This window comes from Scomber japonicus, chromosome 3 (genome assembly GCF_027409825.1).
Source record: "Scomber japonicus isolate fScoJap1 chromosome 3, fScoJap1.pri, whole genome shotgun sequence".
In the NCBI taxonomy this organism is placed as follows: Eukaryota; Metazoa; Chordata; class Actinopteri; order Scombriformes; family Scombridae; genus Scomber; species Scomber japonicus.
Genome location: NC_070580.1, coordinates 20,190,670 through 20,206,026, shown reverse-complemented (window position 1 = coordinate 20,206,026; position 15,357 = coordinate 20,190,670). Strand labels below are relative to the sequence as shown.

General features: G+C 39.2%; 2 protein-coding genes across 3 annotated transcripts in view; both read right to left on the bottom strand.

Annotated features, from left to right (window-relative positions):
• The window catches only part of LOC128355174 (voltage-dependent calcium channel subunit alpha-2/delta-2-like), a 31,072-nt gene extending 27,670 nt beyond the window's left edge, over positions 1-3,402 (bottom strand). The window contains exon 1 of the mRNA XM_053315414.1: positions 3,287-3,402. Within this exon, the coding sequence (XP_053171389.1) occupies positions 3,287-3,402 (116 nt within the window). The remainder of the gene's footprint in view (positions 1-3,286) is intronic.
• A 3,869-nt stretch (positions 3,403-7,271) lies between these two features.
• On the bottom strand, positions 7,272-15,357 carry LOC128355591 (aminoacylase-1-like). Of its 2 annotated transcripts, none has more exons than XM_053315898.1 (15): positions 15,214-15,357; positions 14,602-14,745; positions 13,221-13,285; positions 12,596-12,700; positions 12,409-12,503; positions 12,136-12,212; positions 11,245-11,334; positions 10,307-10,363; positions 10,095-10,168; positions 9,931-9,980; positions 9,081-9,225; positions 8,921-8,989; positions 8,755-8,834; positions 8,034-8,094; positions 7,272-7,917 (listed from the first exon to the last, which is right to left on the bottom strand). In XM_053315898.1, exons 2-15 carry the CDS (start codon positions 14,726-14,728, stop codon positions 7,753-7,755), a joined length of 1,260 nt encoding a protein of 419 aa, XP_053171873.1. In that variant the 5' UTR covers positions 14,729-14,745; positions 15,214-15,357; the 3' UTR covers positions 7,272-7,752. The 2 variants fall into 2 exon arrangements, with proteins under 2 accessions (XP_053171873.1, XP_053171874.1); XM_053315899.1 differs by lacking the exon at positions 15,214-15,357 and adding an exon at positions 14,993-15,112.

The window sequence follows — 15,357 nt, the reverse complement described above, 5'->3', positions numbered from 1 at the left end:
CACCTTTAGTATTTTAAATGGGTTTAACTGGTTGTTTAACATTAATGATTATATTAGTATGCCCTACAATTTACAATTAATTGATTCACTGAATTAAAAAGACATTTTTACTACATCAGTTCTCACATTTTTTAAATCTGTCTTAATTGAACAGCCACATATGCATAAGGAAAGAATTCCTGGTTGCTGAAATGATTCTCCCTGTCCATCCATACTACTTGCCAAGAGACCCATAACTCCACGACCTGACTTTTTGGGAAGACAAAATCCACAGTGCTCATTCTGTGTAGAAATGACTTCTAATGTTCAGGTGAAGCTAATATGGCTCCAGCAGTCCAAGTTTGTCAAATATACCAATACCAAATCACCATGTGTATCCTTGACTGTGGTGGAGGGGCACTGTTGAAGTCTCATATATTTGCACAGAAGAAGGATTGTGGATTTCCCCCTGTATGATCAGTGTAAGCAGGAGTGATGATGACGGCAACCAAAGATGATTTCAATGCATGTGAAATTCTTCTGTATGAGTAAACCAGGTTTGTTACATGACTGTAGCCCACAGATCTGCAGAGCGACTTTAACTGTGTGAGTCAGTGCAGCTGAAGCACAATTCTAAATGTTTTACTGTGTGCTCCATTTCCTCTCCTCTCAAGCCCTGTGGGACATCAGAAAACTCTGTATTGCAGAGCTACAGCACAATGAAGCGGCTGAACAGCAAAGCACACTTGTGCCTCTACTCTGTTACCTGCTATACTCACACACCCCTGGGATTAGAGAAAGAGAGGCACTACATGATGTGACCCATATTCACTTACAGCGGAGAGAACGAGAGGCTGGAGGGTGGAGCAGCAGGAGCGATAGGTGGGATATTAGAAAGAGATGGAGACATCTATCTATCTATCTGCAAATTGTCCACAAAATGTTCATGTTGAACATCTACAATATGTTGTTAGCAGTGGTATTGAAGACTAACCAGGATATAATCACACTGAAGTGACATTTTGAGGTATGTTTACATGCTTGTTAATGTTCCTCAGTTGAGCTGCTAATTAGCTACCTAGCCTGCTAACTGACATTAACAAAATTTAAAATATACATTTCTTCCTGTTGGGAGAACACAGGACATGTGATTTACTGAGCAGATATGTAAACTGTAGCAGAAAAACATAAACAGTTTGATTTCATTGGTACTTTAACATTAGGATCATGAAATGGGACAAGACTTAATATTTAAAAGCATGTAGTGTTAAATCAATTAGTCAATAGTTCAATTAGGTGATCAACAGAAAATTAATCTACAACAATTGATTGTCAATTCATAGTTCAGGTCATTTATAAAGCAAAAATGCCAAAACCAATTTGAGGATGCTACTATGTTCTGTTTCATATCACTGCAAATTGACTACATTTGGGTTTTGGACTGGTCCAAAAAATGTCCCTTGGCCTCTGTGACCTGTTTTCTGACATGAAAACCTAAACAATGTATTTAGTTTTTCTCAAACTGAGTGCTTTACTTCTCAAGAATAAGATAGAATTTGTCATATAAGTTGTTATGTCCTTATGTCAAAGCTGCATACATTTAGCATTTAACATGTTGTTTTGTACAAATAAATCTTGCTAACTTGAACAGTGACAACTTTGCCACAATAGCATCACTCTTGCTTATTGTCCCCATATGAATCAAATGTCTTCCCCCATATGTGAGAACCACTACATTAATCAACTGTTATGGACTACTGTTGACAAACTCACAACAAAAATAAACCCCTGTCTCCAGCCTCAAAATCCATCTACCCTGACCAACTCCTCTGTAGAGTCTAAGGACATTTCCTGGAGTGAAAAAATCTATCTGCAGAGACAAAGAGCAAGAGACAGAGTCAAGACAGAAGGGGAGGGGAGTGAAAAGGGCGAGAGGGAGAATAAATTCTCACTGCTGCAGTATTAATTCTTAATTGGAATGAGATGCTGTTCTTCAGCGTAGCGATTCTGCTTCATTTAGCTTACATGAAGGGACCCAGGGCAGAGGGCTATGTAGCTGTTTCAGAGCACTCAGCAGAAAAACCAGCAGAAAGGAGGAGGAGAAGGAGGAGGAGGAGGAGGAGGAGAAAGCAACGACTACCCGACTTGAAATAACCCAATTCATCATTTAAAAAAAACACGCACACATGCATACACACACCCTCACACCTCCCTGATTTATAGACTCCCTTTTCTAATTGGTAAATACATCTCTAGTTCTCCAGTTGTGATTGGCCAGAAATCCCTCTCTGTGCCCCGAAGATGAGTGGACCATCTGGCCGCTGCTCCTCCCTCCAGAGCAGCCTGATTGCGGAGCCTGGAGGTGGGTCCAGATAACTGTAGTCTCAAGTTTAGTGCCAGCTGTACTTAATGGCAACGGGTTAAAGGTTAAGAACCCAGAACTAAGCTCAGGATCAATCGAAAAAGAGAGAGAAAGTGTTCATTCTTATGCAGCCTGCAGCAAGAAGTCACAATAAAAACCACACCTTCTTCTTCGTCTCTGCAACGAGTAGGCCTACTTCTAGTACTACTGAGAACTACTAGTAGCTATACTGTACTGATGGATTTCTTAAGAGGTTGTGAGAAAGTGTTTCAAAATTAAAGACATTGTTATGCTTTTTCCTTGCAAGTCTATATGGAAAAATCTAGTACTCTAGTACAAGTACAGCATTGGGGGGAAAAAACACTTTTTCCACTTTTACAACAACAACTGCACATATTTAAATTCAGTGAGTATCTGACTTCTGAGTAATTAAAGGCATGGTCAGCCTCACCTAAAACTTCACTTGTGAAGGACCACATTGGAAACATCTCTCCATTCATGCCATCATCTCTTAAAAAAAGCAGAATATTTGGCATGATACTGTATTTTTTAATTACATAAACAAAACATCTGATTATGAGGAATATGCCACGAAAATGAGTGAACTCATCATATGTGCCTATATTTAGTCCCTAAATACTACTAATTGTACATGATATTTAAAAAAAGAAGACATTTTAAAGTCTTCTGTTTGCCTGAGACACCCAAACCTGATTGCACAGGCCCTATCTATAAATGATCTATCTTTGCTATGCATGCCCAGTCATACTGTGAGGACTACACCTTTCACTGAGCTTTAATTACAGAGCCTTTACGTTGATACAATCGCCAAATGAAATAAACACCAAACTGAACAGGGTTGACTGAAGTATCTCTTGACACCAGAGCTGAGTGGACAAGCCCAAAGTTGTCTCCCACCACAGAGCCTGGGTGGATGTTACTTACGTGTATTGCTGGGGGAATGTGAGACCCTCCGCTCCAGGCCACGATGCGCTGAAAATCAAGATGATCTGGATAGATACCAAGCAGACGATGCTGCAAGACCTTCTGCCTATCGCCATTTTCCATTAAAAATACTCGTCACACGGGGTTTCGGTGCGTGAATGAAGAGCTCCGGACTGTCTCCGAGGCATATATAACGATCTGGTGTGAACGTCCAGACTCAGTTTCCCGATCAGTTCATCATCGGTTTGTGTTGTCAAGTGAACGCGGAGGAGGCAGGCATTGGCCGTGGAGGCATCGCGGACGGTGGGAGATGCACTAATGCAGCTGCCAAGACACTGCAGAGTCTCTCCTCCTGCTCCCACATACACCACTACCACCACCTCCTCCACCACATAGGCCGGCGCGTTCATGACACCTCTCTCTCTTTCTCTCTCATTCAGGCGCGTTCACGCTCACCAGGCAACAGCGGAGCAGTAGAAGAATCTAGTTTGGCTTTATTTATCTCTGCAGAGCCACGTGGGAGTTATCATCAGCATACATTTAGTTTTTATACAACAGTGAAAGCTAGTCGTCTGAATGGGGATACTGAAGACCAGGTTAAAGTCCTCAAGGGGTCAACAAAATGAGGAAAAAGACCTCCTCCGGGAAAAAATACTATGCTTGGAAACGAAATTGTGTCTCATTTGATTTTTTCACACAAAAAAAGTAGGTTGCCGTGTTAAACATCCTTAAAATGTCAGAGTCTATTAATATACAAATATATTTCATTTATATGTACATACACTCACCTACCACTTTATTAGAAACACATGTATAGCTACTCTAATGCAATCCAGCACACTGTTCCCACTCGTGTGTTAATGGAGTGGACAAAATATTAGGAACGCCATTCAATAATGCACTCCAGTCCAACATCACCCATTATGATGTCAATAATATACATAACCACTTGTATGACAATATCAACAAAAACTGAAAAATAAAAATATACATATTTCACTGCAGACATTTTGACTAGTCAAAGCAGGAAAAGCCCAAGACAAGTGATGATGAGTAATGACTTATTACTATAAGCCAAGTATGCACACTATATCACAAACATGATCACCACTAATTGCAGCCATCATTAACGTTTATTATTACACCTGTGCCCTGTCCGCTTTCACATGTCAATACCTGCTGGGACAAAGGTCTATATCAAATAGGGTGGGTCCCATATTATCATCTCGTGATTCGGACCCCGTCTTTTTGAGGGGCCTAGTGTCAAGTCTAGTTTATTTAATGCTTACATGATAGTGCACATCCCTGACGAATGTTGGGTTTTATCAAATTACTACAAACTACTTGATACAGAGACAACCTAGGGTTAAATTGTATTATTCCAGCATATGAGGGGTGTTCATGTCTGGGTCTATGGAGGTACAGTATCCTTACAGTCTGACATGGACACTTTACTAAATAGGAACGTGGATTTTTAGATGGAACATACATAATGTGGTAGATGAGGACTCAACAGGGCCTCAACAGCATTTTCTTCTTTGCAGGCCTCCTAACAAACTAATCCCACCATATACTCCCCAGAAGTGAGCACATAAAGCAATGAATTATGGACTGCCAGATGTGAAAATAACACTAGACCATAGGTGAAAAAAGTGAATACATAATTAAAAATACATAAGCTTTTACTGAATGTCTTCCTCCTGCAGCTTGACTACGATAGGATAGAGAGAGAGACACCACTACTAAACCATTCAAGGTGAATTCAGAATATAAGAACAGCACTAGCTGTGATTTTATGTAGACTCAATCAACAGATTTTGCAGTCGATGGTAGTTTGTTGTTTATCGAGTTAGTTATGCAAAGGGATTCCAGTTCCACAAATTAGAGTGTGTTGCTCTGAGAACTGTATGCACTCTCCCTACCTGTGCCTCCGACTTCCTGTCACCTGTGCACCAACATATACAACCATGTGCATATAATGACCGCCACCAAGTGTCCAAAATAATACTGCAAGATATATCTAAACAAAATATGACATGCCAACAATAAACATAAATGTCATAAATTAGTTGGAGATACTCAAAATAAATATCTTAAGCTATGTGATCTTGAAAAAATAGCAAACAAGACAACAAACCACAGTACAGTGAAAGAACTGAAATCAACTATTCCCCACTTAAGCGGAAATCTTGTGGCTATCACAACAGAGTTTGGCTGTAGTTACCACCAGAGGACAGTTGTGGTTTCACAGCAGGAAAACACAATAAAGAGAAATACCGTTCAGCTAGAGAATTTACAGCATGTATGTTCCTTCATACACCGCAGCATCTGTGAATATTAACAGCTTTCTGCGACTCAGCTGTGGGATGACGAAGATGCAGAATATGAAACAGCTCTATACGAGCAGTGATATGAAGATTGCTTTCTTTATATATAGTGATCTGCTTTATTCTGAAGAATGTACTCTTTTTCTCACCTTCTCATTTCATCCCTGCAGGCCAGCTTGCATCCATTGTAAATGCAAGTCAGTCCCCCATTGGCAATATGTCTTTGAGAGTATATATAATCATAATAATCCTGACAAGAGCGAAGCAGGGTGTAGGGAGAGACTGGAGGAGTCAGGTTAAAGCTCCCCATGGGGTTAAACCTTATGTACAGTTGTCCTTGACCGAGACCTGAATCCCCCACCTAACCCAGGCCTCATGTTATTGAAGCTGATCCTAACCTCTGACTGAGGGAGCAACTGTCGAGGGAGGAAGAGAGAAAGGGAATTGCGCCTTTGCAGTTAATCATTACCAGAGAAATAACAGGCATATAAATATAATTTTAGCCTCAAACCAGAATGAACTGGCTGCATTTTTATATTGTAGGTGTTTGTAATGTAAAGCTCTCCTCAAATAGAGGAACATAAAGCTTGTAAGTTGTTTAACAGAGTCTGTTTCCACAGCTAGACACTCAGATGCTTGGCAGCTGACCCGATAGGATGACTGCACCTATTCCTGCCCCCTCTGGGAGGAAGGATGTGGGTTCAGCTTTAGTCATCTCCCTGACAGCCCCATGTGCTAATACTGCTGTCATGTCCCGGGGAGAGAGAAGACTAATTACTGACTGCAGTCTTCCTGCCAGTCCCCCTTGGAGAGCCTAACACTGTTAATTGGACGACAACTCCAAAGGGAGCTGAACTGTAGATGAGACCGACCTTTATCTCAAGTAAACAGCATTACAAATTCAAAGAAAATTTCTCATTTCCCTTATTGCACCCCTATTTCAAGACATGCATGTTTGCAAATATTTCCAAACTCTATCTTCATCATTTAAGGCAAATTCTTGAGTCACCTCTTGTTTCACTGTAAGAACACAAAATAGCTCAACAGTGAAAGCCAAACCAATTACTTTATCTTTTTACAATAGATTTTAAAATGTGGTTATATGTATGTATGTATGTATATTTGTATGACCAATATAGAATGTATCAGTGTAATGAATTAAAACTAATTATTAATAATTTGACTGCATTAAATATGACAACAAGAGTCTAAAGCCATGCTAGCAGTTTTGTGAGGTTACTCTTAAAGCAACCCCTACCTTCCACCATCTTTGTATAGCGTTAGCATGCTAACATTTGCTAATTAGTACATAGTAAATGTATTTAGTGCATGTAGTAATGCTCATTGAGGTGTGTAGGCTGGACTTCCCATCAGGACACCCAAACACTGTACTCAATGATCACTTTGCAATGATTTGAATGCTGCACTGATGGATTCATGTTTTAGCTGATATGTTGAGTGTTTTTATTGATGTAGTTATGTTAAATCCTGTCCTTGAAGCAGATGGTTGGTTGGAGGTTAAATGCTTGCTGCCGTGAGCAGTCAGAAACCTTCCTCCATAACAGCTCTAATCCTGCCTCTCATTCATAAGTCTTTTTAATTGCATGTCAGTATGGCAGACACAGAAAATATTGGGATGAAAGTAATGAACAAACATATTTATTCAATTCCAGTTTATTAAATAAAATTCTATCTATGGAAAGCTACTTTTAAAATCAAACAAAATTTAATCAGTGGCAATTAAATGGCATTTGATCAAAGAATGTATCAATCAAAGTCATCTCCACATAAATGTATATTGATTTTTTTTCCATACTAATAGGAAACGTGGTTTACATAGTAGGGTGATATTATTTTAAGACTGCATACTCACAGGTGCACTCAATCAACAATGTTAACAAACAGTCAGTATGCTGTTAAACTGCTGCAATACTGAATAATGCAAAGTTTGCTGTGCATTTATCCTGAGAATCATAAAAATAATTTTAAAAATCAATAATACCAAAGGCTAAGTGCTCAGTTTGGCTTAATGATATACATTATTCTTCTTCTTCTTTGGTAATCTCTGCAATCTCCTTCAAGTTAAAGATTAAGATAATCAGTGAAATATGTTTGAGAGAGCATTAATAGAGAACTTGTCTATGCCTCAGCGGGAAGGGCAGGTACGCTGGCGATAGCTGGGATTAGCCTTTCGTATACCTCGATGCCTTTCAGGAAGACGTCCTCGTTCAGATACTCATTGTGATCGTGCAGCAGGATTGGTGTCCGGTTCATCGGGGAAAAGCCAATAGCAGGGATACCCACCTGGAGTCATCAAACAAACAGAACTGAAGCACAAAAATTGCTTTTGCCCAACATGATAAATGGATGAATTCATTTTCATGGAGGTTTCATTCTTATTGTCCCTGGCCCGTACTCACCGCACGAATAAAACGACTATCTGTGGCGGCTGGAAATATCTCTTTTTCCAGAGTCATATTCCTGCAGAAAAGATATCCAACATGAGACTTATCTTACATGATGCAAGAACAGTACTTTTATGTTTTTTTCACCTACAGTTATCTGGATAAAAGTGCAGTTGATTGTATGTCAGATATGACCAAAAGAATCCTCAAAATTTTCAGTAGAATACATAGTAAATGAAAGAGAGAAGAATTATTTATTCCTCAGATGCTAAAATGAGTAATTGTAAACAAGGTAGACAAAGACAAGAACAGAATATTGTGGAAGCTGTGTGAACATTTGCAACTAAGGTGTGAAGACTCAGGGAGTGAAAGTGTGTTAAAGGATTGTGGAAGCAATGTTAGAGTATACCAAAAAATTATTTTGTAAATATGGTAAAATTATTCAGCAAGGCTTAACAGAATATGAATACACACTCATTACAGACAAATTAACTTAATTCCAAAAAATCTTTTTGTCCATATTGAATTGGAGTTGAAGCCCAAAAGTAAAGTTAAAGTGGTCACAATATACTAAAAGCTTTAAATGTGTTGTGTAGTGTCAATAGAAAATAATATTTGTATGTGCATGTGGCATGTACATACATTGTTACATTGTCTTTGCATCTGGATCTACAATCTAAAATGAAACACACAAGATGAACACAACATAATGTTTTAGTATGTACAGGGAACTCACATTGCCTTGCAGGCTCCACTGAAGGCGCTCCACCAAGGATCACGCTCCTCTGTCGATGTCACATTTTGGTTCATGTGTTTCTGCAGAGGACGGCAGTGAGTTTAATCCATTTGACAACAGGAACAAACCAACAGCGGTTATACAACAGAGTGTAGAGTATACTGACCTGAGCAAACTCATAAGTGACGTCTTCCCCTGCTTCCTTACACCACTGTTTGATCTGTTTTTCAAACTCCTGCCAGAATAATGACAACCATTAAGAGGTGAGTGTGGAGTTGAGGAGGGCATGTCATAAAGTCTGTAAATACAGACACACATTCACACACCTGTAGGTTTACTGTAGGTGGTATTCTTAGGTCGAAGCTGACATCCATTTCAGCTGGGATGACATTGTAGGCCACGCCCCCTTTTACCATGGTCATATTTACTGTGGTGACGTCACCTAGCGTGAAACACTCACTGGTGTTTAGCCTGAAATCCACAAACATTGTCATAATGAAACTACTGTAACTAAAATGCAATTCTAATTAAATCTAAAGTCCAATTTTTGCAAGAGCAACATGGAAAACTAACATAACTTCTTGTTCAAGAAAGTAAAAAGCCACCAAGCAATTCACTGTTTCCACTCATACAAATTTCAAATGTCTCTGGGACACAAACACAACAAATAATGGCACATCAGTCACCCGGCATTTCTTTCAAATAAGCAGGGGCCAATCAAATTAATAAAATTTCTTCCAAGAGGGATATAACATAAACACTGTATTTTACATATAGTAATTGTGTAATGAATGCATGAAAATGAATGAATGAATGAATATTCTGAAACTGGCAATTTAGCTTTAAATTTTGAGTTTTGAGGTTATATATTTACATGAAACTTTCTAAGAATCAACTTTGACAAATTGGAAAGTTAGTGCCCAGTAGACTTGTGTGTTACTATGCAAGACGACTGAATAAACCCCTGTACTAGTTCAAATTCCATTTTTACACATTTCTCCATTTTTCAGATATTTATGGAATGTCTGTTAAATATCTCACAAACATTTACTACACAAACTGCATAATAACATCTCTGTTCCATGAGTATTGCTTCATTTTAAGGTTGTTATCTCACAGGTGGCAGACATGCCATACACAAAACAGATGAAAGTATAAATATTCTTCCAGTCTCACCTGTGTTTCTCCTTCTCTCTGAAGTCCAGGAAAGAGTTTATGATTTGGCGCTGTAAGAAACAGAAAGGACAACTGTCATCACTGACACCATCTAGCAGTCCTTGTAACAGGTCTTCATGATTAAAACTAGTTTTATTCACGGGTAACATGACAATTAAATTTACCAGCTTCTCGGCAGCGGTGTTCTCCACAAACCTTGACCCATGGCCTGGACTTCCTGGGCAGTGGATTGTAATCCCTGAAAAGAAGACGTCACTATATTCATATCAATTTTATCATTTTTAAGGTTTTACAAACAAACTACAATCAAATCTGGAAAATCCTGGAATCTGATCAGATGGTGAAATTCTTTCTGCAGTATGTATTTCATACTCACACCAAGGGTTCCTCTCTCCATAAAACACAGTGAAGGCCTCAGTGGGGTTGGCAAGACCTACAGAGAACATGCAGATATAATGTAAAAAGCATATTTTTAACTTTTTACACACATTACGCACATTTAACTACTGCATAAATACAACTATAACTATAAAACAGACAAACTAAAAGATAGAGGACAATTGTTGATGATTAGCATTTATATCCACCCTGCCAGGATTCCTGAATACAAATAATGACTGAAATTCATCACCTGTTTACCTTTGGCTTAAAAATCAAAGAGGGCAACTAGGAACAGTGATATGACAACATTTGGTCAGACATTAACCCTGGTTACCACATACTCAAACACACTTATGGCCTGTTAGCCTGTATTAATAATCCAGAGGATGGTGGATTTGTCTTGATACAGGAATAAGATGGAGGCAAAAGTTACCACAATATAAAGTGGTGGTTCCACCTTTGAAACCTTTATGTCTGTTTGGAATGCATTGCTCCTCTGTCACTGCCCAAAGGAAACATGGATAGATTTGTTGTCAGTTTCCTGAAGTTTATTTATTTCATATCATATAAATCATATCATATCATATCATATCATATCATATCATATCATTCATCAAAGTTTATTTTATCAGTTATTTTAGTCTCACCAAGGACTGGTTATGTAGCTTGGAGCAGATGTCCTGTTGCTATAGTAACCTGCAGTTTAATATCTATAATAGTGTTAATTACACTAATAAGCTGGACTGCATGAGGTATTTTGATGTACAATTTTAACAGACGCCTCCCAACTAAACATAAAAGGGAATATCCGTGGTCACGGTATAAACTCAAATACTGACCCCAGTTTCACCTCATTAAGTGACTGAATTATCTTCCGTGTTCAACTTTTATTCATTAACTTTTTAAAAATGCTGCAAACAGTTATTTATTTACCTTCGTCGAGGGCAAAGCCAATGTTTAATTTTTGGAACTCTGGATGCGTCACAAATGTTTCCATTCCCTTGTGACCTCCAACTTCTTCATCTAAAAAGAAATATGTAGATTTATTAATGAATGTCATATTTTATTTTGCAACAATGTTTGTAGCTATAAAGCGGTTAGTATAGCTGCTGCCAAACAAGAACACATTGCATTGTAATTACAGACCCACACAGGTGTTTTGAATCATTCTGGCTGATTAGACCTTGGGTAGAGCTTTTGGCTAGTCACCAAACTCCATGAATCAATAATTCTCCTGTTCTCCTCTTTACCATGTTGACATGCCACTTGTTACACAGTGACAAGGGCAGGAAACCTGCTTAAATGGAGTAGAGGCCACAGGTATGGTGTTGATTATTAAATAATAATGAAACAGCAGCAAGTATTAAACATGCTGTGGTAAACTTTAATTTCATCTTCTTACAGCTTAAAAGCAATGGAAGAGATAGTACATGAATTTTTCCCATTCAGATTAACCTCTTTTTGGAGGTCTCGGTCCGCTTGATTTAGTGCACACACGAGTGCGATTGATGCTTTCACACCAACGAAAACGAACCGAACCAAGAGCTTTTGGTCTGAATGGACTGTTTAGTGCACACCAACTGCTGTTGGTGTGAAAGCGCCCTAAGTCTGGTTTTGGAGTGTATCCAGTGATACAGGTCTAATTTGTCTCACACTGTGAAAAAAAAGAAGGGTGAGGATGGTGCTAATCAAGTGCAGTCTGAACGTGTCAATACTGGAGCAGAAGAGGTCTAATCAGGTACAATACCTGTGTGGGTCATCCAAGTGTTTATAAGATTTAAGAACAAACTAAAAATAGAGAAGGGAAACAATCAAATATCTTACCAGGAACAAACATTAAATGCACAGTGCGCAACATTTTCCGTCCCTCTGCCTTCAGTCTTCTGACTGCCTGGATGTACCTACAGAGAACAAACGTAGACACGGCAGAGTTGTGACAGAAATAGAAGAAGAGACAGTCTGAACTGACAGTATGCAGGTTGGATGAGTGGGTGCTACAGGTGTTCTCATAGAACATATTTAAAAGTGAAGATCACAACAACACTAGAGCACAAATCCTGTTTAATAAGACAAGTTATCAAGGCAGTTTATACCCACTGTATAGTTACACATTTCATGTCCTGTGTTCCCCGGGCATAAATGTTGCCCTCTGCATCTTTGAAAGCACTGAAAGCATCGTATTTCCAATGTTCCTGGAGAAGAGATTGATATCAAATCTATTTTTTTCTTGTTCATAACAGGTATGACAGGATTGTAAAGCTGTAGACAAACATGGACAACATACCTGGAAGACAGGCACAACATCTGTGTGGGAATTCAGTAAGATGGATTTCAAGGCCGGGTTCGTCCCCTCCCAGGTCATGATCGCCACGACTCTGCCTGGACAAACCTAGAGGCAAAGGTAACAACAGATGAGTTCCACTGTAGGGCTGGGTATCAGTACTTAAAGTCTGTGTAAAGTAAGAATAAACATGTGTTCTGTGCCCGCCGAGTTAGCTGAAACCCTGCCCCCTACCAAGTGTCAATCAAAGTCACCACCTCTACCAGAAACATTGACGCTGAACTTACTTTACAGTCTTTAATACCTTTTTTAAAAAAAGTATTGAGCAAAATAATTCAGTAATGAATAACAATGATACCAAGTCAAATGATACCTGCCGTAAATCTGTTCTGTACTGAGATATACAAAAAAGATCACTGATTGCTTCCATTCACATGATGGGTATCAAATCAACTAGAAAAAAAGTTATCAGATAAAGTACCTTATTGGTATCTGTATCACTTTAGGGGTACTGGTATTGGTATGGGTATAGTATTTTTTAAACGAGACAGCCTTATCCCACTGTTAACTTTACTTACAGCATGTACACAAATCTTTGCAACATGGATTAACATGGACTGACACACACCTCAATCTTTTTTATGGGTAGCCCAAGCTCCTCCGCAATTCTGTCCAGGAACCTAAGAGCAGCATCTATAAATGAATAAACAGATGGCAGAACAGTACATTTAAATTTTAATCATGGTGTGAACATTTGGCAACACTGGATAGATGGTACTGTCAGACTTTGGTAAGGTCACAGAAAGACAAGACAGAAACTCAAGCTGTCTCATCACATTCATATTCTGCTTTCCGGACATTTATTTATTTTAGTGTGTGGAAGCAACCAGGTGAGATGACAAGTCCAAAGATCCCTGGACTAATTACTTTCCTTACTCTCACTATGAGGGTATTCCAGACTCTCACAGGCCTACTGGAAGATGTAGCCCCTCCTGTGTTACCACAGATCAACTACAAGATCTCGTCCCAGTTATTCTTGACTGGCGCACCTCGAAATAAACAGAGGCATCATGGACAGAAACCTGAACCAACCTAAATGTCTGAGGTCCTCTGATGTACCCTTTGATGAAGGTTACAGCTGGGATTTCAGCAAAGAACCTCTTTTTTTCTGGTCAGGATTCAAATTTTTAAAGATCAAAAATAAGGTTTCACTACTGAATTGGAAGTTTTTTATTATATTTATCTCTCATTTTATTATATACTCTAATTGGAACTAGACCTGGGAGAAGCCATCTGCTCTTTTTCTGTGTATGTGTCGATAAAACCTCTTGATCTATTATATATCTCTTGTTTATGAGCTTAGCTTTCTTTTCCACACCGTGTTTCATACATAACTAGAATGAACTTTAATTCCAGCCGGCACTGATAACAAATGAACTTTGATAAATGATTATATAATACACGGGAGACAAACAGATGTCACACTGCACATCACTATCAAGCTGGAGTGTGCAACTACATTTTCAGTTTTACATACAAGTATTTTTATGTTACTGTTGGTGCATAAATTGATAAGATCTGACTAATAATTTAAGTGAGGTAACAGCAACATGAAAACATTATGTATTATGTATTATGTATACTGGAGGGGGAAACACACACATTCACTGGCCTCTTTATTAGGTACACCTGTGCAATCCAATACAACAGCTCTGCCAGTCAATATAATGCACCTCAGTAGCCACCACCATTTAGTACGACCTCAGTAATGAACATAATGTAGAATTATCCCTTTTTGACAATGTTAAGAAAAACTAAAAATGTCTAAACTTAAAAAATAGAATTTATAGCAGCGTTGTTGTATTGGATTGAATTAGATTGCACAGGTGTACTGTGTACCCAATAAAGTGACCCTGAGTGTATATTTGCATTTGCTCCTCATCCAGGTGCACACAAACAAGACATTTTCAGTAGGTATGGCTTGGATCCAATGAATCAAAGGTTCTCACCGTAGTCGGGCTCTGGGTGGACAGTTTTGAGGCGGAGGTACTCTCTAAACAGGGTCACAGAGAGGTCCTCTCCCGCAGCAGAGCTCTGTCCACCTCCGACAGCTGGACCATCTTTATCAGGCAGCATGACACGACGTCTTCACTCTAATGGACAGATATAAATGACATAATGTGAAAAACACAGACAGACACAGACACAGACACACACACACACACGACGTATCACATAGGAAACAACACGGCTGGGGTAGTCAGTGGTTGAAATAGCTTCTCAATGCGTCCCCTAGGCACCCTGACAGTGTTTAATTTACACAAAAACAATCACGACCTGCCGCTGTGACGCCAGCCGTAGGGCCTGGAGCACGTAACGTTAACGGTTAGTGGTCGTTACCTGTTTATCCGCCGCTGGACAAATTAATGCTAATGTGGCTAACTGTGCTAGCCTCGTTTAAGTTCACTTATTATCCTGTCTGTAGCTGTGGCTGAAGCTATCTGCGTGTTAGCGGCATGCCAGTACGACTAAAGGTTAGTGAGCAGGGATCACATGACAGCGCAGAGCCTCTGTCACTAATTAAAAAATAGATAGTGAGAATTATAACTCATAATACTCACCCCGGTCAGTGAACTTGTCGTCAGGTGAAGCAGCCTCTGTGTGTCTCTGTGTCAGTGTGTGTTTGTCAGCTGACTGCTGCTGACTGCGCATGTTCCTGCTGCAAAATGAATGTCCTGGATCCTGACTGAAGAGATTGAAAAACC

Excerpts from the sequence above, each read along its gene's own strand:
- LOC128355591 (XM_053315898.1), bottom strand. The coding sequence starts at position 14,728 with ATGCTGCCTGATAAAGATGGTCCAGCTGTCGGAGGTGGACAGAGCTCT. Across the intron at positions 8,990-9,080 it reads CACCTACAGTAAACCTACAG|GAGTTTGAAAAACAGATCAA; the intron begins GTGTGTGAATGT and ends TTATTCTGGCAG. Across the intron at positions 8,835-8,920 it reads TCACTTATGAGTTTGCTCAG|AAACACATGAACCAAAATGT; the intron begins GTCAGTATACTC and ends CGTCCTCTGCAG.